At 49.3% G+C, this 23,557-nt stretch overlaps 2 protein-coding genes across 4 annotated transcripts; both read left to right on the top strand.

Moving 5' to 3' along the window:
- The first annotated feature begins 735 nt into the window (after nucleotides 1-735).
- On the top strand, nucleotides 736-11,416 carry LOC311365416 (AT-rich interactive domain-containing protein 1A-like). 3 transcript variants are annotated; one of them, XM_084484946.1, is made up of 10 exons: nucleotides 736-1,527; nucleotides 1,795-1,999; nucleotides 5,515-5,647; nucleotides 5,978-6,147; nucleotides 6,512-6,653; nucleotides 7,018-7,164; nucleotides 7,304-7,400; nucleotides 7,841-8,660; nucleotides 8,785-8,915; nucleotides 9,087-11,416. In XM_084484946.1, the coding sequence occupies exons 1-10, from the start codon at nucleotides 1,393-1,395 to the stop codon at nucleotides 11,181-11,183; spliced, it is 4,077 nt and encodes a 1,358-aa protein (XP_084341072.1). In that variant the 5' UTR covers nucleotides 736-1,392; the 3' UTR covers nucleotides 11,184-11,416. The 3 variants fall into 3 exon arrangements, with proteins under 3 accessions (XP_084341072.1, XP_084341071.1, XP_084341073.1); XM_084484945.1 differs by having other exon boundaries at nucleotides 5,972-6,147; XM_084484947.1 differs by having other exon boundaries at nucleotides 737-1,527; nucleotides 5,972-6,147; nucleotides 7,018-7,137.
- Nucleotides 11,417-14,645: 3,229 nt separating this feature from the next.
- Nucleotides 14,646-22,977, top strand: LOC311365565 (palmitoyltransferase ZDHHC18-B-like). The gene is made up of 9 exons (XM_084485130.1): nucleotides 14,646-15,599; nucleotides 16,763-16,923; nucleotides 17,362-17,511; nucleotides 17,890-18,027; nucleotides 18,376-18,427; nucleotides 18,680-18,782; nucleotides 19,576-19,688; nucleotides 20,402-20,513; nucleotides 22,556-22,977. Exons 1-9 carry the CDS (start codon nucleotides 15,334-15,336, stop codon nucleotides 22,898-22,900), a joined length of 1,440 nt encoding a protein of 479 aa, XP_084341256.1. The 5' UTR covers nucleotides 14,646-15,333; the 3' UTR covers nucleotides 22,901-22,977.
- Nucleotides 22,978-23,557: the final 580 nt, after the last annotated feature.

Here is a 23,557-nt window from a genome sequence, read left to right as displayed (position 1 = left end):
TTATTTTTAAAATCAAAATTAATGTAACGTCCGACCGGATGTTAGAAGGACGACGAGCGGTTGGGCTTAAACTGGCATTTTATTACTCAAAACCAGTTACTGTCAGCTGTAACTACACCAAAACAACAACAACGAACATGTCCACTAGTTCTCATTCACACATACAGACACTAGGGCTGTCAACGAATATTCTAAATTCGAATATATATTCAAATAGTTTTGAAAAACGTGGCTGTCTGCTTTGCGAGTGGGCGACCAGAACACTACAAGACAACAGACAAGAGTCAAGCGACAAGAGTCGGGACCTTAAATTGCTTGTACAAAACTCTTGAGCAGCACTCAGCATTTGTTTATTGTTGTTCTTTATTTAAACCAGTATGCACAGAGAGAGTGAGGGGGAGCGAGAGAGAGTGAGGGGGAGTGAGCGAGAGCGAGGTCTGTGGTCTTGGCCATTAGTTAATTTACTTATTTTTGTGTAGGAAATATGTTGTGAAATATGTTTAAACTTAAATAAACTACCTATACAAGTAGTTATATCTCGTTGTATTAGTTTGTCCTGTTATTGACGTAATGCGCGTCATTGACATAATGCGCAAATATAGATATTAGAATAGTATTAAAATGTTGTTGTTTTTTTTAGAGGGAATATTCAAACGGCATTTTTTAGCGTGTGTGTGTGTGTGTGTGTGTGTGTGTGTGTGTGTGTGTGTGTGTGTGTGTGTGTGTGTGTGTGTGTGTGTGTGTGTGTGTGTGTGTGTGTGTGTGTGTGTGTGTGTGTGTGTCCCTTGCCACTCTCAATTCTCTCCCTCGGCCTCCCTCACTGTGTGTGTGTATGTGCGAGATACAGAGTGTGTGTGTGATAGAGAGAGATGGAGACAGTGTTTGTGTGTGCGCGCGTGCATCCGGGTCACTGTGCATTCAGTGTTACTACTACAACCACCATGTCTACTAGTACAAAAAAAAAAAAAAAAAAAAATTGTTGTCATTGTTGTGGATAACACCGCACTCGCCCCTCCACCACCGCTTTAATTCACACACCGGCAGACCTGAGCCGTGGAGGCCTGGAAGAAACACATCACACACGAAAGTTTGAAAACTGTCGTGGACAGCAGTGCATGTTAAATTGGGGGTCACGACTCAAAGGTTGAGAACCACTGACCTAAGCAACTAAAATGCCCCCGACTTAGTACATTTACAATAGCAGTAAATTGATGTCAATCAATGTACTGCTGCTATAATCAACACTAGGCTGCTAGGACCAAGTCTGTCCCTCCAGCCTTGGTTTGACGCTTCCTTTCCTCCCTTGCTCCTTCCCAGAAGTCAAGCTCGTCCACCATCACCAACGAGAAGATCACCCGTCTGTACGAGCTGGGCCCCGAGCCGGAGAGGAAGATGTGGGTGGACCGCTTCCTGGCCTTCGCCGAGGAGAAGGCCATGGGCATGAACAACCTGCCAGCCGTGGGCCGCAAGCCCCTGGACCTCTTCCGCCTCTACGTGTCCGTCAAGGAGATCGGGGGGCTCACCCAGGTACGGTAACCGCGGCCGTCCGTGGTAACAAACGTCTTTGACTGCTTGTCTGTGACGACCTACAGTCTGTGACTTGTTGTCTGACAACCTGCTGTCTAGACATATACAGGGGACAGTTATAATACCAACAAAAATAAAGAAAACAATTTAAAAAAAATGAAAGTATTTTTTATAGACACATTTTTGCTGTTGATGAGGTTCAGACCCGCTCTGTTTCGGTTGCTTTGTCTCAATAAACATTACATACTCACAAACCCGCTCCTCCAGGTGAACAAGAACAAGAAGTGGCGGGAGCTGGCCACCAACCTCAACGTGGGCACGTCGAGCAGCGCGGCCAGCTCGCTGAAGAAGCAGTACATCCAGTGTCTGTACGCCTTCGAGTGCAAAGTGGAGCGCGGGGAGGACCCGCCCGCAGACTTCTTCAACACGGACGCCAAGAAGAACCAGCCCAAGATCCAGCCCCCCAGCCCAGGTCAGAACCCCCCGATGGACCGACACAGTAACATACACAGACAGACAGACAGACAGACAGACACAGCTGTCTTACCAACCAATCCATGGTTTTATGCTCCCTCTGTCCTACACACCCCACACCCGGGTTGGAGTGACTTTGAGAGCTAGTTTGGTGGTGGAAAAGCTGTACTTCCTTGAGGGTGCATGCGACGCCAGTTCCAAATCCGTCTTCTAAAAATAAATTTGTTCCGATGGATGATGTTTCATCACTCTTGCACGTTATAGACATGAGCAATGGGAGCAGAAACCTTTTTCGGCAAGGTTTCGGTGGGAGCAGCAGCGATAAAGCCTCCCCAAAGTCTCTTCTTTATTCCCCTCATTGATAAGAAAGGGTGTATTCCTCACATTTCTGATGGGCTGAGCGCGCCTTTTCTGATTTTAGTTTCATTTATGACCGCCTTCACCCTTGGGTGCTGCTGGTCGCTGAGCCATCTGTCACCATTCTCCTCCTCCTCCTCCTCCTCCTCCTGCCTCCTCCAGAGCTACATTAGCAACCTGATCATTTCAGTGTATCCCATTCATTCCCACGTTAAAGGGCAATCCAAAGCAGCCCTTTATCATGGATACCTTGGGCTGCCGTTACCCATGATAAGTCCATGGGCTTCACTCGGAGACGGAAGCGACACGTGCCAATGCTTTGGTCCGAACTAGAGCCGACAAAAGTGGAGGCGTCGTCTAAAGAACTGTCCACGCTGATTCGTGTGTCACAACATCTTAGCGTCTGCGTGATATTTTGTTAGTCAATTTAACGTTGGTGTGCGTGTTGCAGCCTGTGCCATTGATTTGATCAAAGTCGACACAGTGTTGACAATGTTTTCATCCTCGTTGGTGAGACGCTATTAGAAGAAGCTGAATGTGTGCTGTTGTGTCACGGCTCGCCGGTGGTGGTGACAGCAGACCGCGTGGCGATGGTTAGGTGTATAGTGGCGTGTCACCCTGGGTTAGGGCTGTTCCATTATGGAAAAAATCATCTATTATTTTGGTCAATTTTGAAATCACGATTATTCAAACGATTATTTTTGAGATAATTTATTCTGCATTTCTCTCCAAACAAACACTTTGTAACTAACTTTGAATTGCCCCTTAAAAAAATACACAAAATGTTCAAATAGAAAATGTTCAAATCAAAGATAATGTACAAATATGTATGTAGATTTCTATAAAATATCAACAAAAAAAATAGTTTCTACTCAATTATTTTAGTTTGGAGATCGTTTGACCCAAAAATTTTAATCGTGATAAAAATCTGATTAATTGCACGGCCCTACGCTGGGTAAACGTACACAGACGTTTGGCACCGACAGGTGAAAGTCCTAGCCCCGTTTGTTTACATGAATATCCTCCGTGGGGGGCTGTGTTGGGGATTTGTGTGTGTGTCGTGTTTGAATACTCCCTGGCATTTGCACGCCCTGTGCCGATCGACTTGTCCTTTTGCCGTTTATGTTGGTTCACGATTCAAGCTCTACGAAATGCCACTGCCACCCGCCGTGTGTGTGTGTGTGTGTGTGTGTGTGTGTGTGTGTGTGTGTGTGTGTGTGTGTGTGTGTGTGTGTGTGTGTGTGTGTGTGTGTGTGTGTGTGTGTGTGTGTGTGTGTGTGTGTGTGTGTGTGTGTGTGTGTGTGTGTGTTGAGAACACAGGGGTTACCGAAAAACAATAAGCCATTTCATAGTGCGGATTTTTCCCTGTCTGAATCGAGGTCAGCACTGCTACAGAATCACGTTTTTTTTTTCAACTGAGTTCATTACATTTTTCAGATTTATAAGGTGGTTCAATTCATTAATAAGTGTTATTAAGTGTTATTTTAACAATGCAAAAAGAACGAAACCACAATTTCACATATTGTACTTTATTGCTGCGTAGACGGCCGTGGCGTTGAGATCCGCTCGTGGGTCAGAGTCCGACTCCATTGTAACCTGAAGGATTCCCCATAGACACTCAGAGGCACAACGAGGCAAGACGAATATACCTAATGATAACGACGGCATTACGACAGCGGTGGACGGTGTGACTGAGCATCCAGTACTGGTAGCGCCGGTAACCGCGACAACACCAGTGTGCAGAGAGACACGAGGATGGCTGGGTGTTTAGATGTTGCATGCCTCACTGCCCATTCAATCTCTCTCTCTCTCGCTCTCTCGCTCTCGCTGGCGGGCTTTTTCTATTTTTTTTCCTCTTAAGAAGCCCCTCCCCCCTCCGTCTGTAGTAGAGGGAAATCCCAGCCGGGGGGGGGGGGGGGGGGGGGTGTCTGTCTGGTGTGTGTGTGTGTGTGTGTGTCAGAGACGGAGAGGCAGCCTGGGAGGAGGAGGAGGAGGGGGTGAGAAAATGCGAGTCAATGTAACCTGCCAGTGACCCCGGCGTCTGCGTGTGCCAGTTTTCTTTTTTCTTTTTTTTTTAATGAATGGAATCTGTGAGTCATCAGACCGGCCCGAGTCCTGAGCCGAGCTTCAGGATGAGGAGCACGCACACACACACAGGCATACACGTGCGCACACACACACTTACCCGTTCATGCACACAACAACAATTAATCACTCATTGTCATTCTACCCCTCTCATCTCTTGTGTGTGTGTGTGTGTGTGTGTGTGTGTGTGTGTGTGTGTGTGTGTGTGTGTGTGTGTGTGTGTGTGTGTGTGTGTGTGTGTGTGTGTGTGTGTGTGTGTGTGTGTGTGTGTGTGTGTGTGTGTGTGTGTGTGTGTGTGTGTGTGTGTGCCACGCGGTAATCTCGTCAGAGTAGCAGGTTTTCCATCAGTGTTTCCTGGTGTGTGATTGGGGGAGGGGGGGTATAGAAGGCTGGCATGCTGTGATGAGTCGAGGGATTCGCCCCCAGCTGGCTGTGCGCTCAGGGGAAAGAAAAGAAAAAAAAACGCGTCATTTTTTTTTTTTCTCAATGGTATTTGGGATCGGCTAGAAATGTGGCACGCGTTTCCAGAGAGGAAACCCAACCCACCCCGACTGCTCTCCCAACACAAGCGCACACATTCATGCCACACATGCACGCACACACGCCTGTTGGTAGTATCCAGACTCCCACGTGGACCCTCCACCTCAGTGTCACATGACCGTCGTGTTTAGAAGTCCTTCCCTCACCGTTAAAAGGGAGCTGTACTTTTTGTTAAAGCTGCATCATGTTCATGACGCACAACGTGCCCCACTTAATTAAGGTTGCATAATTGTGTGTTGTTGTTGATATATTGCAAAGCCGCGTGGTGTTTGAATCCAGTGTATCCAGAGCAAAACGGTTCAAAGTGCTCGGTCTGCCAGAGGAAACACGTTGTGCGTGTATATACATATGAGTTTTTCCTCATTTTCCTCAAATTCAAGGAATATTTGTCTTTGCTTTTGTCCGTCATGTCAATTCAGAATTCCTCCTTCCTGTTGTTAACATTGAGGCTGAAGCCGCTCACGTTCTCACAGTCTGTATGCACATGCTTCTTCATCCATACGTCTTCTTCTCCTGTTCTCCTCCCTGCAGCCGGCTCAGGGTCCCTCCAGGGGCCCCAGACCCCCCAGTCCACCAGCAGCTCCATGGCAGAGGGGGGCGACCTGAAGCCTCCCACCCCGGCCTCCACCCCCCACAGCCAGATGCCTCCCATCGCGGGTGTCAGGTATGACCCTCACCCCCCCCCCCCCCCCCCCACCACACTGAGTACCCTCCAAGCGGAGTGAACCTCTGGAGTGTGTTCACACACACACACACACACACACACACACACACACACACACACACACACACACACACACACACACACACACACACACACACACACACACACACACACACACACACACACACACACACACACACACACACACACACCACAATATTGAGGGTGCACAATTCACCCAGAGGCGGTGGTCTTGCGTTGGTACGTGCGTTGGTACGTTTATCTCTTTGTTTACCTAACAACGGGGCCTTCCTGTCCAACCAGGAGCAGCGTCAACCTCCAGGACCCCTTCGCCGACGGCGGGGACCCGGCCTTCTCCCGGAGGAACGCCATGACCCCCAACTCCCAGGGCTACCAGCCCGGCATGGGGGGCCCCGAGATGATGGGCCGCATGGGCCCCTACGAGCCCAACAAGGACCCCTTTGGCGGCATGAGGAAAGGTGAGCAAACGGGGCGGCCGTTTGGGTGCCTGGGCTGTACAGAACGCCTCCTGTAAACGGGGACGGGCCTTCTCAGAATCTCACATGTTATGTCTTGATGTTAGAGGATGGTGGTATGTTTTGAGGTAAGACGTCAAAAAAATATTCTATTCATTGCGTTGATGAAAGATGGTGAAACACGGGTGTGTGTCTGAATGGCGTCACGGTGAGAGCGGGTCTTGCCGCTGATGTTGCAGCTGAACGCTCAGCATTTCCTCATCTGGAAATATAACAAAATGCAGCGACTGATGATGATTTATGATGATATATGATGAAACACGATCGATGCTGGCAGTGCTCTTGACACCCATGCGTCCTTCCTCAGCGGGAGAGCAGTTCATGACACCAGGCCCAGGGCCCAACAGCGGCATGGGGGAGCAGTACAACCGCGGCCCCCCGGGCCCCATGGGCAACATGCAGATGGGCCAGAGGCAGCAGTTCGCCTACGGACCGGGATACGACCGCAGGTACACGCCCCGGGCTCATGCCCCGGGTTCACTCTCTCTCCCCCCTGTAGGAAGAGGGTTTGCTGGGGGTTTAAGCTGTGAATCAAACTGATTGCCAGCAACTCCTCTAACCTCCTAACCGGAGAATCCTTTTTTCTCGTCTAATGCTGATGGCCTTCATTGATTTTGTAGTTCGCCCTACTTTTGAAGTTGTCATACCTCTCACAATGTTTCTGCCTTAAAAATATTTTTTCAAATTTAAAATAAAAAATAAACGGCATTCCAAAGCTACCCACATACACAGTCCTATTGTCCTCCCAGTTGTCCTTCAGAGACATTCAGCTTCACCAGCTTCACACCCTCCATGTTCTCTCCCCCTCCATAGGCCGGAACCCGGCATGGGTCCGGAGAGCATGGGCCCCGGAGCGCCCCAGCCCAACCTCATGCCCTCGGGGGCCGACGCAGGCATGTACTCGCCCAGCCGGCCCCCCCAGCAGCAGCAGCGGTCAGTAGCGTCCCCCTCACCATCGACGTAAATATACCCCCCTGCATCCCCCACCTGTAGACTCTGAGATCTGTTGTGGTTGTTCTCGTTGATTCCTGAGCGAAAGCACACTTTGGTAAACAGTGAAAAGACGGCGGACCAACCCTGGTGACTTTTGTGTTTGCAGGCATGAGCCCTATGCTAATCAGTACCCCGGCCAAGGAGCTCCCCCTGGTGGCCCATACCCCAACCAGCAGCCAGGAATGTACCCCCAGCAGCAGCCGGTGAGAACCCACACTGCACACCGTGGTCCTTCCGCCATGCCTACCTCACCTCGGACCGTTCACAAAGTTCACCAATACAAAATACAAATTCACACACACTTTATAAAATATAACAATTCACACACTCTTTATAAAATATAACAATTCACACACACTTTATAAAATATACCAATTCACACACACACTTTATAAAATATACCAATTCACACACACACTTTATAAAATATACCAATTCACACACACACTTTATAAAATATACCAATTCACACACACACTTTATAAAATATACCAATTCACACACACACTTTATAAAATATACCAATTCACACACACTTTTATATATTTATATAGAAAGTCTTTGTCTTTTCAAATCCCCAGATGTGAACTTATGACTGCCTGTCGCCTTCACTGACGTGTTCTGCTCCTTTCTGTCTGTTCAGAACTACAAGCGTCCTGTGGACGGCGCCTACGGCCCCCCAGCCAAGCGCCACGAGGGCGAGATGTACAACGTCCCCTACAGCGGCCCCCAGCAGCCGGGGCCCCAGCCGTCGGGCCCCCAGGGCCAGCCCGACATGTACAACCAGTACAACGCCTACCAGGGCCCCGGGGAGCGCAGGCCGCCCGGCCCCGGGAACCAGTTCCCCTTCGGGTTCGGCCGAGAGAGGGGCCCGACCTCCGGGGGGCCCAACTCCCAGTCCCCCATGCCGCCCCAGTTGATGGGCAGCCCCATGCCTTCAGGTCCAGACGGCCCCCAGGGGCCCATGTGGCAGGGCCGCAACGAGATGGGCTACCCCAACTACCCCAACCGGCAGGGGGCCCCGGTCCCCGGCCAGGGGCCCGGCTACCACGCCATGAACCGCTCGGAGGAGATGCTGCCGGCCGACCAGCGCATGAACCACGAGGGCCCCTGGCCCGGCCACGTCAACCAGAGGCAGCCGCCGTACGGCCCCGGCACCTCGGGGCCCCCCATGTCCAGGCCCCTGCCGTCCAACTACCAGAACTCCCAGAACCACATTCCGCAGGTCTCCAGCCCGGCGCCCATGCCCCGCATGGACATCCGCACGTCCCCCAGCAAGTCCCCTTTTATGCACTCGGGCACCAAGATGCAGAAAGCCGGCCCTCCGGTGCCCGCTTCCCATATCGGCCAGGCCCCTGTGCAGTCGCCCCTGATCAGGAGGGACATTGCCTTCCCCCCTGGCTCCATCGAGGCCAGCCAGCCCCACCTGAAACCCCGGAGGAGACTCACCATGAAAGACATCGGTACGCACAGACCTCTCTCTGTTTATGCGTCTAGAGCTGTGGCGTGATCCATTTAGCCTAATGTACTGACTGCATTGGGTCCTCCGCCCACCCTTACTGACCCTGTTTGACTCTCTCCCGACAGGCACACCCGAGGCTTGGAGGGTGATGATGTCGCTCAAGTCGGGCCTGCTAGCCGAGAGCACCTGGGCCTTGGACACCATTAACATCCTGTTGTACGACGACAACAGCATTTCTACTTTCAACCTCTGCCAGGTAGGTCCCGCGAGACCACAAGCTGACTGTGTTTTCTGTGCATAGGAAAATCTAGATGCTGAGAATATTAATTGATCATAGTAATTATGATGATTATGGCTACAGCTGGATTGGGAGGTTCTAACTGCGCAAAACAAGAAATAAACCTTTTTGAACCTTTTGGGTCTCCAGCTTCCTGGCTTCCTGGAGCTGGTGGTGGAGTACTTCCGGCGGTGCCTGATCGAGATCTTCGGCATCCTGAAGGAGTACGAGGTGGGCGACCCGGGCCAGCGCACGCTGATCGACCCCGCGGCCGCCGAGGACAGCTGCGACGAGGACCTGCCCCCAACCGACACGGACAACATGGACACGGACGAGGAGGAGGACGAAGACGAGGAGGAGGAGGAGGAGGAGGAGGAGGAGAAGAAGCCCAAGGAGGAGGAGAAGGAGAAGAAGAGTTCCTCGGAGGTCCGGGTGAAACAGGAGGTGGAGGAGGTGTGCTCGCAGAAAGACCGGCCTTCATCGGAGGAGGAAGAAGAGGAGGAGGTGGTGGAGGAGGAGGAGAAGAAGAAGGATGTTGAAGGGATGACCTCGACCAAAGACGGAGGAGCCTCTGTACCGGAGACCGCCGCCCAAGAAACCCCGGCCCTGCCCTCGTTCGAGCGGCCCAAGCAGGCCAGCAAGTTTGACAAGCTGCCCATCAAGGTGGTGCGCAAGAAGAACCCCCTGCGGGGTGACCGCTCCGCTCGCTCTGGCCAGCGGCAGAGCTTCGACAGCGGCCTCGTACACTGGAGCATCGGCGGCGGCGACACCACCGAACACATTCAGACCCACCTGGAGAGCCGGGTGGATCTGCTCCACAGGCCGCGCAAGCGGACGCCCGTGGCGGCGCAGAGCAGGAAGAAGGCCGTCGAGGAGGTGATCATGACGACGGCCATGACGACGGAAGCCGCTACTACTACTACGACGGCGGTGGCAGCGACGACGACGACGGAAAACCCCCAGAGCAAGACCGCCAGGAGCACGGCGGAGGGGAGCCAGCAGTCCTCGCCCCGGGCCTCATCGGAGCCCCCCCGCGACTCGGAAGAGAAGAGCGAGACGACAAAGACCACGACGACGACGACGACGGTGGCAGCGGCATCCCCGGCCCGCCCCGTCGTGGCCACCATCGACGACGTGCTGTGCGCGCAGCCGGCCTCCGTGCCGGCAGACCAGAAGGACGGCGGCAGCAAGTTCCTGCTGGGCCTGCAGGGCCGGCGCCACCTGAAGATCCTGGAGGACGAGCCACACAGCAAGGACGAGACGCCGCTCAGCACGCTGTCGGACTGGCAGGACTCGCTGGCACGCCGCTGCGTCTGCGTGTCCAACATCGTGCGCAGCCTCTCCTTCATCCCGGGCAACGACCAGGAGATGTCGAAGCACCCGGGCCTGCTGCTGCTGCTGGGCCGCCTGGTGCTGCTGCACCACCGGCACCCCGAGCGCAAGCAGGCGCCCGTCACCTACGAGAAGGAGGAGGAGGAGGACGAGGGCGTGAGCTGCGAGCGCGACGAGTGGTGGTGGGACTGCCTGGAGGTGCTGCGGGAGAACTGCCTGGTGACGCTGGCCAACATCTCGGGCCAGCTGGACCTCTCGCTCTACCCGGAGAGCATCTGCCTGCCCCTGCTGGACGGCCTGCTCCACTGGGCGGTGTGCCCCTCGGCGGAGGCCCTGGACCCCTTCCCCACGCTGGGGCCCCACGGCTCGCTGTCGCCGCAGCGGCTGGTCCTGGAGACCCTCAGCAAGCTCAGCATCCAGGACAACAACGTGGACCTCATCCTGGCCACGCCGCCCTTCGGCCGGCTGGAGAAGCTGTACGGCGCGCTGGTGCGGCTGGTGGGCGAGCGCAAGGTGGCGGTGTGCCGGGAGATGGCGGTGGTGCTACTGGCCAACCTGGCGCAGGGCGACGGGCTGGCGGCACGCGCCATTGCCGTGCAGAAGGCGAGCGTGGGCAACCTGCTGGGCTTCCTGGAGGACAGCCTGGCCGCGACGCAGTACCAGCAGAGCCAGGGCTCGCTGCACCACATGCAGGGCGGCGGCGGGGCGGGGTCGGTGGCGCCCTTCGAGCCCACCAGCGTGGACATGATGCGGCGGGCGGCCCGCGCCCTGCACGCCATGGCCCGCGTGGAGGAGAACCACGCCGAGTTCACGCTGTACGAGTCGCGGCTGCTCGACATCTCCGTGTCGCCGCTCATGAACTCGCTGGTGTCGCACGTGATCTGCGACGTACTCTTTCTGATCGGCCGCTTATGACAGCCATGAGGGGGACTGCTGAAGCCACCACTCTCTTCTCTTTGCTCCCCCCCTCCCCCCGCTATCCCTCTTCTTCCCTCTCCAAACCATCAACCCCCGCCCCCCACCCCCAGATTTTTTGTGTGTTTGCGTGTCTGTTGCGAGCGAGTGCAGAGAACTTAAAGAGCTAATACGGACTGTCCTTTCTTTCCTTCTTTTTTTAATTTATGCAAAAATCACCTCGGATTCCACTGTCCCCTCCCCCCTCACCCACTGACCACCCCCCCCCCCCCCCCCACCCCCGCTTCTCACTAAAGGAAGGACTATCATGAAGAAGCTGTGGATTTTAAACGTCTGGAAGACCTAAAGCCAGGAAGAAAGATGCTAGAGCGAGAACCGCGGTTAAGCCGAACCGAGCCTAGGAGAAGGGGTTCTCCCCCCCCCCCCCCCCCCCCCTCAAATGAAATAAATGAACAATTTTTTTTAATGAAAATGAAACAAAAAGACATAAAAAATGAATAAATGAATACGTAAACTGTAACCAAAGTTGCTGTCTCGTTTACAGTTTGGGGGGGATTCATGTGCCCGGGGTTATCCCCCTCCCCCTCCAGAAGAGGGGGGGCCTTGCAGGGGGGTGAGGGGCGGGGACAGAGGGGGGTGGGTGGGGGGGGGGGGGGGTCTTGTTAGTTCATGTTTTGGAAGCTAAATAAGACTCGCGGTGTGGTTCTAATTGCTGTATCCTTGGATATTATATACTCAACCCCTCCCCACCCTGCCCGCCCCTCTTCCTACATGCAGGAGCCTGCTCCTCAGGCCCCAGGATGGTCTTCTCTTTCCACGGGGGGGCCCTGCGCAGTAGACTTGTAGGACGGTTCTTTTTATTTCTTTTCTGTACTGTACACCTTTTTTGGAAAAAGTAAAAAAAAAAAAAACGACAAAACTGTAAACATACTGTAATAATACTGTTTCACACTGAGATAAAAATGCTGGCTTGGCAGCAAACTGTAGTTTTTAAAAGCAAAAATTTTAGCTAATGTTGAGAGAGAGAGAGAAAGCGAGAGAGAGAGAGAGAGAGAGAGAGAAAGAATGAACGAAAGAAAGAAAGAGCGAGCGAGAGCGAGCCCTACCCACCCAACTACCCGCCCCTCCAAAGTAGGGTGAAGCGACAACACCTTGACCTCTTCTCTTTGTCCCTCTTGATTGTAATGACTTGACCCTTTGTAAAAGAAAGTCACCCTCCCTCCCCCTACCTTCCTCCTTGTAGGACTGGTCCTCGACTCTGGCTGCAGTCGAAGCTGCAGCGTGTATATATATATTAAGATGTTGTACATTACACTCCCCCTATTCTCCTAACATCCCACCACCACACACCTCACCCTTTCTCCGACCCCCCCCCCCCCCCGACCCCGAAACCTCTGTTACTCTTCACTTTTTTTTATAGGTTTTTTTCTCTTCTTTTTTTTATCTGTGACAATGAAAAAGTTACTCACACGCAAACTCTTTCCCGGGCGTTGTCAAGGAATGACTTGACATCGATTTCTCCCCCCTTGCATCCCCCCTACACCCCCCCAACCCCCCCCTCACCGTCTCCATGCACAAACCCTGTTTCTGTTTGACTCTGGTCCAAGGTGTAGAGAATATAAACAAACATACAACAAACAGATACCATAGTAAAAGGTTGAGCTCCTGCGAAAAATCAAACCCACTTACCCCGACGGAGAAGAAAGAAACTGATTCTTTATTTTTATTTTTTTTCCAGTGATGCGGATTCTGCATATTTGTATTTCAGACGATGTAGCTAAAACTTGATGTAAATTCCTTTTTTCCTTTTTTGGCTTAATGAATATCATTTATTCAGTATGAAATCTTTATACTATATGTTCCACGTGTTAAGAATAAATGTACATTAAATCTTCTTAAGACGTCTGCTGTGGATTTATTCATAAAAGTCTACATTTAATCACCAATCCTAAAATGAAACTTTGCAATCAAATCCTCAAATGTTTTTAATTAATTCACATGGATATCACAGTTGCAATATGAAAAATTGTGATCATCCGGTTCACGTCTCAAATGAGCCCCGTGGATGCATCACATAAACCTGGATGGACTTGATAATGGAAAGTGGCGAGGTGAAGGCGCTCTCCTTATCGCATCCGCAGCCAACGTATTAAACTGACTTCCTGCCACAATGTGGCTTATCAGCTTGCCGCCAGATCAGAAATGCTGATTATTTATGAGCATATTGTATACACCAGTGGGGAACCGTTAACCATACGAGCGTGACAAATAAGTTTAACTTCTCTCTTATGGGATCTGCTCTCTAGGTTTGTTTTGAAGCTGTTTTTAGCAAATATCTTCCTGAATAATGGTATTACTTTCACAGAGGGCAGGTGATTATTCAAAGGTCTAGTGCAATCAGTCGTTCATTCTCTTTCCAGCAGATATGCACTGCACTGATCAGAAATAATGATTTCAATATGAGATCCCCATTCATGGACCTAAAAAGAAAAGGCGTTATAGGTACACTACCCATGCTACTGATTATTAATCAGACGTCAACACACATTTAGCAATTACAAATGCTCCTTGTGCCCTCTAGTGGTCATTCAGAGAAAGTCTGTATCACCATAGCAACTGCGATGAACGGGTCCTGCGTGACCCATGATTGGTCAGCAGCTACATATAGGTAGTAAATTAATATAACAATTTAATACAGTAACTTCCAACGCTAGTATAGTAAAAAGAGATTGAATATGTTCCATTGTTCCAATAGATTAAAGAATAACTTAAATATTAGTATGGTGACTGTGATGTACAATATATGTATACCTAATTCAATGCTAGAGTAACATGTAATAAGTGAATATAATAATAAGCCTTATCAATATAAGGTATCTAGGAGCAAGATAAATGATTGTGATGTTGAATAGCCATTGCACACCCTATATTGACCTTTTAAAAGTGGACTGCCCCAACTGGTTGGCTGATCTATCCGTCGTACACTCGTGGACACTCCCACTTGTGATGTCACAACTAGAGGATGGATTTGGAGATGGCTAATCAACATCACACTTGGTGGTCTTCGATCGACTTTGATGTGGTTAACCCCTAATTATACATGAAAATTCCGAGAAAGTGAAAACCTAGGAATTTCTAGGTTGACAGAATAGCTGTCTTCCGAGTCGAAGATTATTTTTTATTTGATCCTATGAGTCATGAGATCCCTTAGCTTTCTTTTCATTTTTTATGATATTGGCCTAAAATATAACAACAATCATTCAACATGAGCATGAACATCTACCATAAGAACAAAGGACATATAGAGCTTCATTGCGCTTTTTGAAATGACGTTCGTTTATAATTAAACAAATACAGTGCATTGTAGGTGGCGACATTCTCGCTCACACGCACACACGCACACACACACACACACACACACACAGTGTGAGCTTCTGTGAAGCTCCGAGCATCCACCTCAGAGAGGACCATATATTTACTATGGGAGCGTTGAATCTACAATTGTGTAGGATTCAGATTGTATCGAGCTAAATATGTCCACTGTGCACGTGTAACCGCTAACCGACGGGATCTGACGTCTTTTGTTTTCATATGCTCCAAGGGGGTCGGTGTTGTCAGCGTTAGCTTAGCATAGCTGGGCTACGGAGAACGGGTATTGTATGTTTATCTTAAACACCGTTACCTGCAAACACAACGTGCACTTTGGCGTCGTCGCTCTTTGCTTCGGAATTATTAAAGTGAAGATAATATCGCCAAGTCATGGACAGCAATACACACTCGTACGGTTTAACGTTATAACGCTTAACGTTGACGTGCTTGCTAAAAGCAGTGTGTTGAGTCCGCTAACCAAGCGAGTGAGACGCTGGCTGGGGGTTAGCCGCTAACGCTGGAGGTAAACATGCACCGCGCATAAAACGATGCAGAATCAGCCTGATGCGGTTCGGGTTCAAGCTTAGCTTAATGGACGGTGCACCCAGGAGTAGTGATGCAACGTTATCACCAGCCGGTTGTGAGTGGGGACGCCAGGTCGCTGTGCTGAGGACCCGATGCCTTCACTGAGCCTCCACGAAGAGCGTGTCAGGGATGCTGACAGCTGCTGTCCAGATGCTTTGGCTTCCCAAAGTAGCAGATCGGCCCTCCTACGGAAGAAATGATGAAAAATTGCGAATACCAGCAAATCGATCTGGAGGCACTGTCGACACCCGCCCCCACCCCTTCACCCCAACCCGTCACGGACAATGGGAAGGAGGAGGAGGAGGAGAAGACGGCGAAAAAACAGCGAAGAAAGTGGGAAGTTTTCCAGGGGAAGAATCGCTTTTGTTGCGATGGAAGGATCATTATGGCCCGGCAGAGTGGGGTGCTACCCCTCACCCTGGGCCTCATCCTACTCACCAGTGTGCTGTTCTTCATATTTGAGTAAGTTGTTATTGTTGTTATTGTTCTCTTTGATTTACTAATCATAGTAGGCCCATGTGACGTGTGACACGAAGGCCTATGGGTTAAAAGGTTGCATTGCTATGACTCCCTTTAAGGGACATGGTCCACATGTGGTAAACAAATGTGTAACGGTATGTGGTCATGGTGTGTACACACACACACACACACACACACACACACACACACACACACACACACACACACACACACACACACACACACACACACACTGTGTGTGAGCTTCTGTGAAGCTCCGAGCATCCACCTCAGAGAGGACCATATATTTACTATGGGAGCGTTGAATCTAAATTGTGTAGGATTCAGATTGCTTAGATACTTAGCTTAGATACTTTCAACCGAGTCACTGTCTTCATGCAAAGTCTTTCAGCCAAGACTGCCACTCTCAATTTCACTATAAGTGAATAGGCCCATGGTGTCTAGGGATTAGGATGGTGATTAAAGTCATTGAAATTTGATTAAAAGCAGATCCCTGCTGGGGATGAAACGCATTAGGTCTGTGAGACAGATTTAGTAATTGGAGGGCTAAGATGACACTAAATGCTTCTTCCTTTGCCAAAGTTGCGCTTGACTAATGAAGAACCACCCTAGACCCCAGGGGCCAAACATGCAGTAAAGCAAAGTTGTGGACACAAGTGGTTACTGCATCCATTATGTCTCCTCTTTGTTGCTACATTTGGTTCAAACATATCCCTGTTACTTTATTCATTGAGTCCCTGAGCAGGTCAACTAACCCTAACTGCTGCCAACGAGATGGCTGTCGCCTTGCATGGTTGACACTGCCGTCGGTGTGTGAATGTTTGTATGGTTGGTTGGAAGTCGCTTTGAACAAAAGTGTCTGCTAAATAACCTACATTTTAATGTAAATTAGGTGCATGTAGTCCATCGTGGTAATGAAAAAAGGTCTATAATAACTACTCCAATTTTACATATCATATCAAACTTGAGAATCTAGTAGTGATAAAAACAGCCATTCTTGTCCTTCAAAGTCAAAGAAAAGCATAGAAAATCTATATCGCTACATTGACAGAGATCTAGTTTCACCCTTTTAAAATACAAATGTAATTATTTTAGCGTTTATAAGTGGAACTTTGTTTTGTCTGTGGTTGTGTTTTCTACTCCAGTTGCCCCTTTCTCGTCCAGCACCTGACCGTCTGCATCCCTGTGATTGGTGGAGCCCTGTTTGTGTTCGTGGTCATCACTCTGGTGCAGACCAGCTTCAGTGACCCCGGCATCCTGCCCAGAGCCACCCCAGACGAAGCTGCTGATGTGGAGAAGCAGATTGGTATGTCAGGCCCAGCCAAACAACCCCAGGCACTTTCTGTTTAAGGGATGACAAGTTTGGATGCCACGCTAAATGTCTAATAATGTCTCTCTCCGTGTTTGTCCAAAAAACAACAAATGTCTGCCTGTCACTTTTTAATGCCTCCTGAAAAAACGTGGTCACAATTGACCCAATTGTCACACTACCCTCATCGATATAGTCAATTACATTTCTAGGCACTGTTACACCGCTCTCGCTCTCTGTCACTCTCACCCTCTCTCTCTTTCTCACTCTCACCCCTTCTCTCTCTCACTCTCTCACACCCCTTCTCTCTCTCAACCTTTCTCTCTCACCCCTTCTCGCTCTCTCTCACCCCTTCTTGCGCTCCTTCACCCCTTCTCGCTCTCCCTCACCACTTCTCGCTCTCTCTCCCTTTCTCTCTCTCTCTCTCGGGTGCAGACGACGCCGGCAACACCACCTACCGCCCGCCGCCACGCACCAGGGAGGTGCTCATCAACCAGCAGGCGGTGAAGCTCAAGTACTGCTTCACCTGCAAGATGTTCCGGCCCCCACGCACCTCCCACTGCAGCCTGTGTGACAACTGCGTAGGTGGGTGTGACGGCTGACATTTAGCCGCCCGGATAATTAACACACGTGACCCGGTCGGGTGAGAGACAACCGCCCCCCCCCCACACTACCACCCTCAGAAAAGTGCCACATTGAGAGGGCGTTGGATGGAGATGGACTCTACTGTTTTTCTACTGTTCATTAAACCAGGGACATGATTTTTGACCTTTTCTTGTATTAAAAGGTGCTATATAAATAATAATACTATGGAAATACTAGTAATACTAATAATGTTAATATACTACTACTACTACTTTTAATAAATATTCAATACCTAAAGTAAAAATAATATTATTATTAATTCTGGCATTGTTTAGTTCAGACTTGTGTCCACTAATCCGAGCCTGTTCTCCCTGCCAGAGCGTTTCGACCACCACTGCCCCTGGGTGGGCAACTGCGTCGGCAAGCGCAACTACCGCTTCTTCTACACCTTCATCGTGTCTCTCTCCTTCCTGACGGCCTTCATCTTCGGCTGCGTGACCACCCACCTAGCGTTGAGTAAGCCTTTCCCCGCCTCCTTCTCCTACTGCATTGAGTTACTATACTGTAGCTGTACTGCAAAACAGACCCGGTAAGACTGCTCCACAAAATCCACACGCTCGCGCTAAGCAGTTTACCATAACAAATGTATCAGCAAGTGATACAAGAAGGGATTATTATTCAAGTGCTCAATTGGGTTGCTAGCTCAAGCTAATAATAATAATAATAATAATGATGATGATGATGATGATGATGATAAAAATCTTTTAAAGTCGTCTTTTATTCTGATTCGTTTTCAGTTCCTAACCAATGTTTCCGGGTCACATGATGTACGGACCTATGTGTGTTTTGTCTCTCTGGCTTAAGGGGCTCAAGATGGAAAAGGCCTGGTGTTTGCACTGCAGGAGAGTCCTGGCAGATATCCTTTCACCCAGAGGCATTCTTCGAATTCCCTTAACCAGCATTTCATCATCATCTATATATACATTGTTCACAACTTCCTCCTCCCTCTGTAAAAGAATAAATCATTCATAGTCCTGAAAAGCTGTTCTTGGTAAGAATTTGAAACTTGCCACTGCTGAATCCAATAGTTTTGTATGTGAAGGTGTCAAGATAATGCATACTGTGTGTCTTGTGAAATGCTGTGTGTGGTCTTAACGTCTCTCTGCACTGCGGTGGAGCTGGTCATCTGCTTCTTCTCCGTCTGGTCCATCCTGGGCCTCTCGGGCTTCCATACCTACCTGGTTGCTTCCAATTTGACCACCAACGAAGACGTGAGTATCCGGTCCCTCTCCCCGGATCCAACTCAACCAACGGTTTTTGTTTTAAAGCTCCCATGCCACCAGGTGTGAACATCTAGGTGGACACGCCCACCTGTGATGTCATAAGGGGCAGATTTTCAAATCGACTTGTGAGGGCTAATCACACCACACCTGGTGGCATGTCATAGGACCTTTTAAAATGTATAACATTCAAAGAACTGGGCTCCACCACTGTGATTTTCAACCTGTGGTACGGCACTGCAGATGGAATTTTTATTCTATAGAGCTTGTAACAACATTAACAAGCCATTTATTTGTGTATTCCATCATTGCATCATTCCATCATCATCGTTTTCCATTCTAAGTTTTTCCATTCATGTTATTGGTTAAAAATCCCATATTATTCCACCAGGTGTGCATGTGATTAGCCATTCCAAGCCAAGTTTATAAAATGTGCCTCTTCGGACATCACAAGTGGGCGTGTCCACTCACACCTGGTGGTATAATATGTCACCTTTAATTAGTGTTTACTAAATTAGCACACAGGGAGCATAAGCATTATTGCTGACTTTTCCCTTCCACTTATTCCCACAGGCCGTGGTCTTCTTCCAGTAATAACTGTATGAAGGGACACAAGCCAATCTCGGTTCAGCCACCGCATGTGTATTTCTCTATTGCTTGTTTTTTTGTTGCATGTGAGCCACTGCTCTAAACACATCCTGTCATGTAGATCCCCACTTCTAGGTGACAGAGACCCTGTCATCCACATGAACGTAATCCTGTGTCCTGATTGGCTGTGTCGCAGATCAAAGGCTCGTGGACGGGGAAGACTGGTGCCGAAGCGGCCACCAACCCGTACAGCCACAGAAACATCTTCGTCAACTGCTGCTCTGTGCTCTGTGGACCCATGCCCCCCAGGTATGGAGTCCAGAACACACATTACAATGGGAGTCTGTGTTGGTTTAATCTGCTTATTTATATATAAACAGTAGTGGTAGTTTCTTCCACTTCTACTGCACAGTGAGGAAAACTAGAGTGTGCAGAAGTGGCAACCGAATGAATGTTTTATTATGAAATTCCTGCTGCCAACTTTCCAATGCAACACTGATAAATAACCAAGTCTTTTTTGTATGGTGAATACAGTGTTAAATATATTGGGACATCTACCTGCAGTCACCCAACCAGTTTTAATCCTGCAAACTCACCATTGGTCTATATTAGGCACACACCAGTGAGAGAGGTAGATGATGACAATGGCTGGATTAATATAATACTTTGCTTTTTGTAATACATTTAATTTGAACACTATACCTTTTCACTTCAATTAAAACGGTCCCGGTACCAGTCGCAATTGGTGATCACTTTGGAAACACAACACTTATTTTTTGTGGGATCCAACTGGCTGAAGCTCCCCCAATTGGCTGCACAGTAGCGTGGACTGACGCCACCTCTCCACTGACACTGCTGCGGCAGACCTCCCAGACACGATGAAGTGAATGTTGTCTGGCTGTGTGAGACTACCAGTCACTAACGATCTTGTCACGATGAACAATAGCCTCAGTGCTAACCGGGTCCCCTTGGTAATGGCGTCACCTCTGAGCCACCTCTCTTCCTGTTCCCTGCTCTCACAGTCTGATTGACAGGCGTGGCTTCCTATCAGCGGAGGAAGAGGAGGCGGCACCACAGGCCACCGGCAGAGAGGTGGAGCTGCCCGTCCTGGCCTCTAAGAAGGACATAAATGTGGTAGGAACGTGGCTTATGGTTTGCAGGAGTCTTCTTTTGCTTGAACACCCCCCCTCTCACCCCATCCACAGCAAAAAATGTCTTTGTTAAGAGAGCCTCATACATTAATTAATATATTGATTTCTAAAGCCCCCTTTTGACACCATAAGGTAATGTCTTTGAATTTAAACGTCTTTATTTGGGGGTTTTCTCAGCAATTTTTAATTTTTTTTTTATTTTAAATCGACACCCATGCACTGCTAAGAGTCTTCCAAGTCACATTCAATAGTCAGTCAGTCAATATTTCACACTCCGATATACTCAGAGAGAGGTTGATGGTTCAAATGCATGCATCATGGTCTCGCCTTAGCTCAGCAGGTTGTGCTAACAGGGGCGCGAGCAATTAAAGACGCCATGCAGTACGGGGAACAACAAGAGACGCACTGACCAACCAGTACCAGGTGCACCAGGCATGCTTAATGGGCTAAAGACGGCCGTGATGAAAGATGAAAGGGCAGATAAGCGATCAAAGATGCTGTAAGCATGCATCCTCGCGCCGGGCCAGGTCCCACTGTCGGAGGGGGAGGGGGCTGAGGAGGAGGCTCATGTCTCTTCATCCATTGGCTAAGCCTGAGAGGAAACAGACATGCATCAGTGTCGCATTAAGGAAAAACATAACACACTATCAAATAAGAACAAAAGCTTCGGAGAGACAGCTTTTTTTGTTTAAGTGCAGGGCTATTTCATTTTTTTTTTAATTTGACCTGCTAACCCAAAACAACCAGTAACGGGTACAAGCAATATCTCTCAAGAAATGTGGATGCATATGTCCATATTGTTCCATGTTTTTAAAACTGTGCATTTAAGTAGTGGTCACTACATCTAAAATGAATTGTTTTAGGGTTTCCTTTAAGCTTGAATTCTACTCAGCGTGTGTTGAATAGCTAGGCCGTTGGTCTCAGTGCTTGCATTTAGGGTTCTGCATTCTTGTGAAAAATCAATGACTTCTGGTAATCGCTATATTATAGGAATAGTCTAACACAAATAACCTGGAAAACACAGCAGGGAAGAATTTGTGGGTTTTAGTTGTGTATGTACTTGTTTTACATGACAAAATGTGTAATGTCGTCAAAATAAAGTCCTGTCCACGACTAGTGACCTTTGGTGTCTTGTGTACGTCTATGCGTGTGTGTCCGTCTATGCATGTGTGTGTGTATACCCATGTCCTGCCATCCGTCACCACTAGGAGGAGAATTGTCTGAACTTTGCTCCGTCCTGCAGTGATTGAGGAGCCTGTTTTTAGTCAAGCCAGTAAATCTCTAAGACAGGATGGAAAAAAACGGGTGTCTTTGTTTTTCTGTGTGTGTGCGTGTGCTTTGACTACAGTTGTTTCTGCACGAGCTGTTCCAGGAATGTATGTTTGGCTGGCTGCCTATCAGTGTGTTTACCGCCGCACTAATCCTCCCATCTCATTGGGCAGACGTAACCGTGGCATGTTAACCGCTTTGTTCTCTTGTGTGCACGTCAAGGTAGCACATAAGACACACATAAGCAATATTTTCACATCCATCATGTCCTTGGTGGGTAGTTTAGGTCTTGAATCTCTGCTATGTTATACACACAAGTCCAGTCTGTTTGTACAGCCCACAGTGTTGGAATGTGTTCATCTGTGCCGCCCCCCCCCCCCCCCCCGGCACAAGCACAAGACGATTTATTATTATTATTATTATTATTATTATTATTATTATTATTATTATTATTATATTTTTCTTAACAAAAAACCAGTGTTCACATTTCAAAGTTCAAAGTCCCACCGAGCGTGTGTGTTTGTGATCTGGGCAGTGTGTTGTCTCCTCCAGAACAGTCCGTTCCCCCGTCCTCACGGCCCTCTCTCTCTAGGGGGGACGGCCTTTCACTCCGACTGCCTCGTGTGGAAGTAACTCTCTGCCTCGCTCTCTCTCTCTCTCCCCTTCCTGTTTCCTCACTCTGCTCCGACCTCCCCATCGTAACCCATCACCGGCTCATCAACCCCCCCCCCCCCCCCCCCCCCCGGTGTGTCACAGGGATCCAAATGCGTGTCCGAGGAGTCGCCCGCACGCCCCGCCTCTCGCCCGCGTGCCCCGCCCACGCCGCCCCCGGTCGACCGCCGCGCAGGACACAACCCTGGGGTGAACTCTGACCCTGCCAGGGACTGCCGCACGGCGGGCCACGGGGCACGCCACACACCCGCAAACGCCGGCGACATCCACACCCACACCCATCACAACGCCAAAGCACACCACAAACGAACTCACCGGGGGGCCCGGTCCGCTCTGGATGGCGCCGGTGGGACCAGGGCCGCCTCCCCAGGTCTGGGACGCTCCTCAAAGGACCGTAGGAACGCCGGCGCCTCACCGCCCTTGCCCTAAGCGAAGGCAGCCGTTCTCTGTAGGTTCATCTTGCATGCTACAATGCAGTTACTGCCCTGCTTGTGAATTCACTTTTGTCTCAAGGCACTTTTTTTGGGTCAAAGTCAATATGTAATCTGATTTTGGTTTTGATTTTCTTTCCGCTCATGGGAAAGGGTTCAGGGGATGGGTGATAAAAGGGGATGATCCTCTGTGATGGGGTCTGATTTGAGATCAGTAGGGTTCACGAAGACATAAGGAAACATGGCTTCATCCACGCTTAAGACTGAACTGGCACCCTCTCACAAGAGCCGTAACTATACTACCTCTGTTTTCTCGTATTAAACCTGGCTTGTGAAGCATGCTAGACAGACACCCAAATATTGTACCATTTAACTCTACAAAAATGTGAAATGGTCACGTTTATGCTAGCTTGCTGTTAACCAGTCAAATAAAGAACTTTTTTGGATCACAAAAAAAAAAAAAACATGTTTCAAGGGGTACACAGTATATTGTGTACTATGCAAATGACATAATGTAACTTTTCTTTGATCATTTGGAAGTAATTCACATATCTTCCCTGCATCTATGACATGAACATAAGGTTTATAATCGCTTTATTCAGTTTAAAGACGATGTGAGTATGATGATCTAGTATTGTGTAACTCGCGGTCATCA

Source organism: Micromesistius poutassou, assembly GCF_964030765.1.
Source record: "Micromesistius poutassou genome assembly, chromosome: 20".
Lineage (NCBI taxonomy): Eukaryota > Metazoa > Chordata > Actinopteri > Gadiformes > Gadidae > Micromesistius > Micromesistius poutassou.
This window is presented reverse-complemented; position numbering and strand designations above follow the sequence as displayed.

Coding starts and splice junctions, on each gene's coding strand:
- LOC311365416 (XM_084484945.1), top strand. CDS start 1,393: ATGTGGGTGGACCGCTTCCTGGCCTTCGCCGAGGAGAAGGCCATGGGC. Junction 1,528..1,794: donor AGATCGGGGGGCTCACCCAG/GTACGGTAACCG, acceptor CCGCTCCTCCAG/GTGAACAAGAACAAGAAGTG. Junction 6,654..7,017: donor GGACCGGGATACGACCGCAG/GTACACGCCCCG, acceptor CCCCCTCCATAG/GCCGGAACCCGGCATGGGTC.
- LOC311365565 (XM_084485130.1), top strand. CDS start 15,334: ATGATGAAAAATTGCGAATACCAGCAAATCGATCTGGAGGCACTGTCG. Junction 18,028..18,375: donor GACCACCCACCTAGCGTTGA/GTAAGCCTTTCC, acceptor CTCTGGCTTAAG/GGGCTCAAGATGGAAAAGGC. Junction 19,689..20,401: donor TGTGGACCCATGCCCCCCAG/GTATGGAGTCCA, acceptor CTGCTCTCACAG/TCTGATTGACAGGCGTGGCT.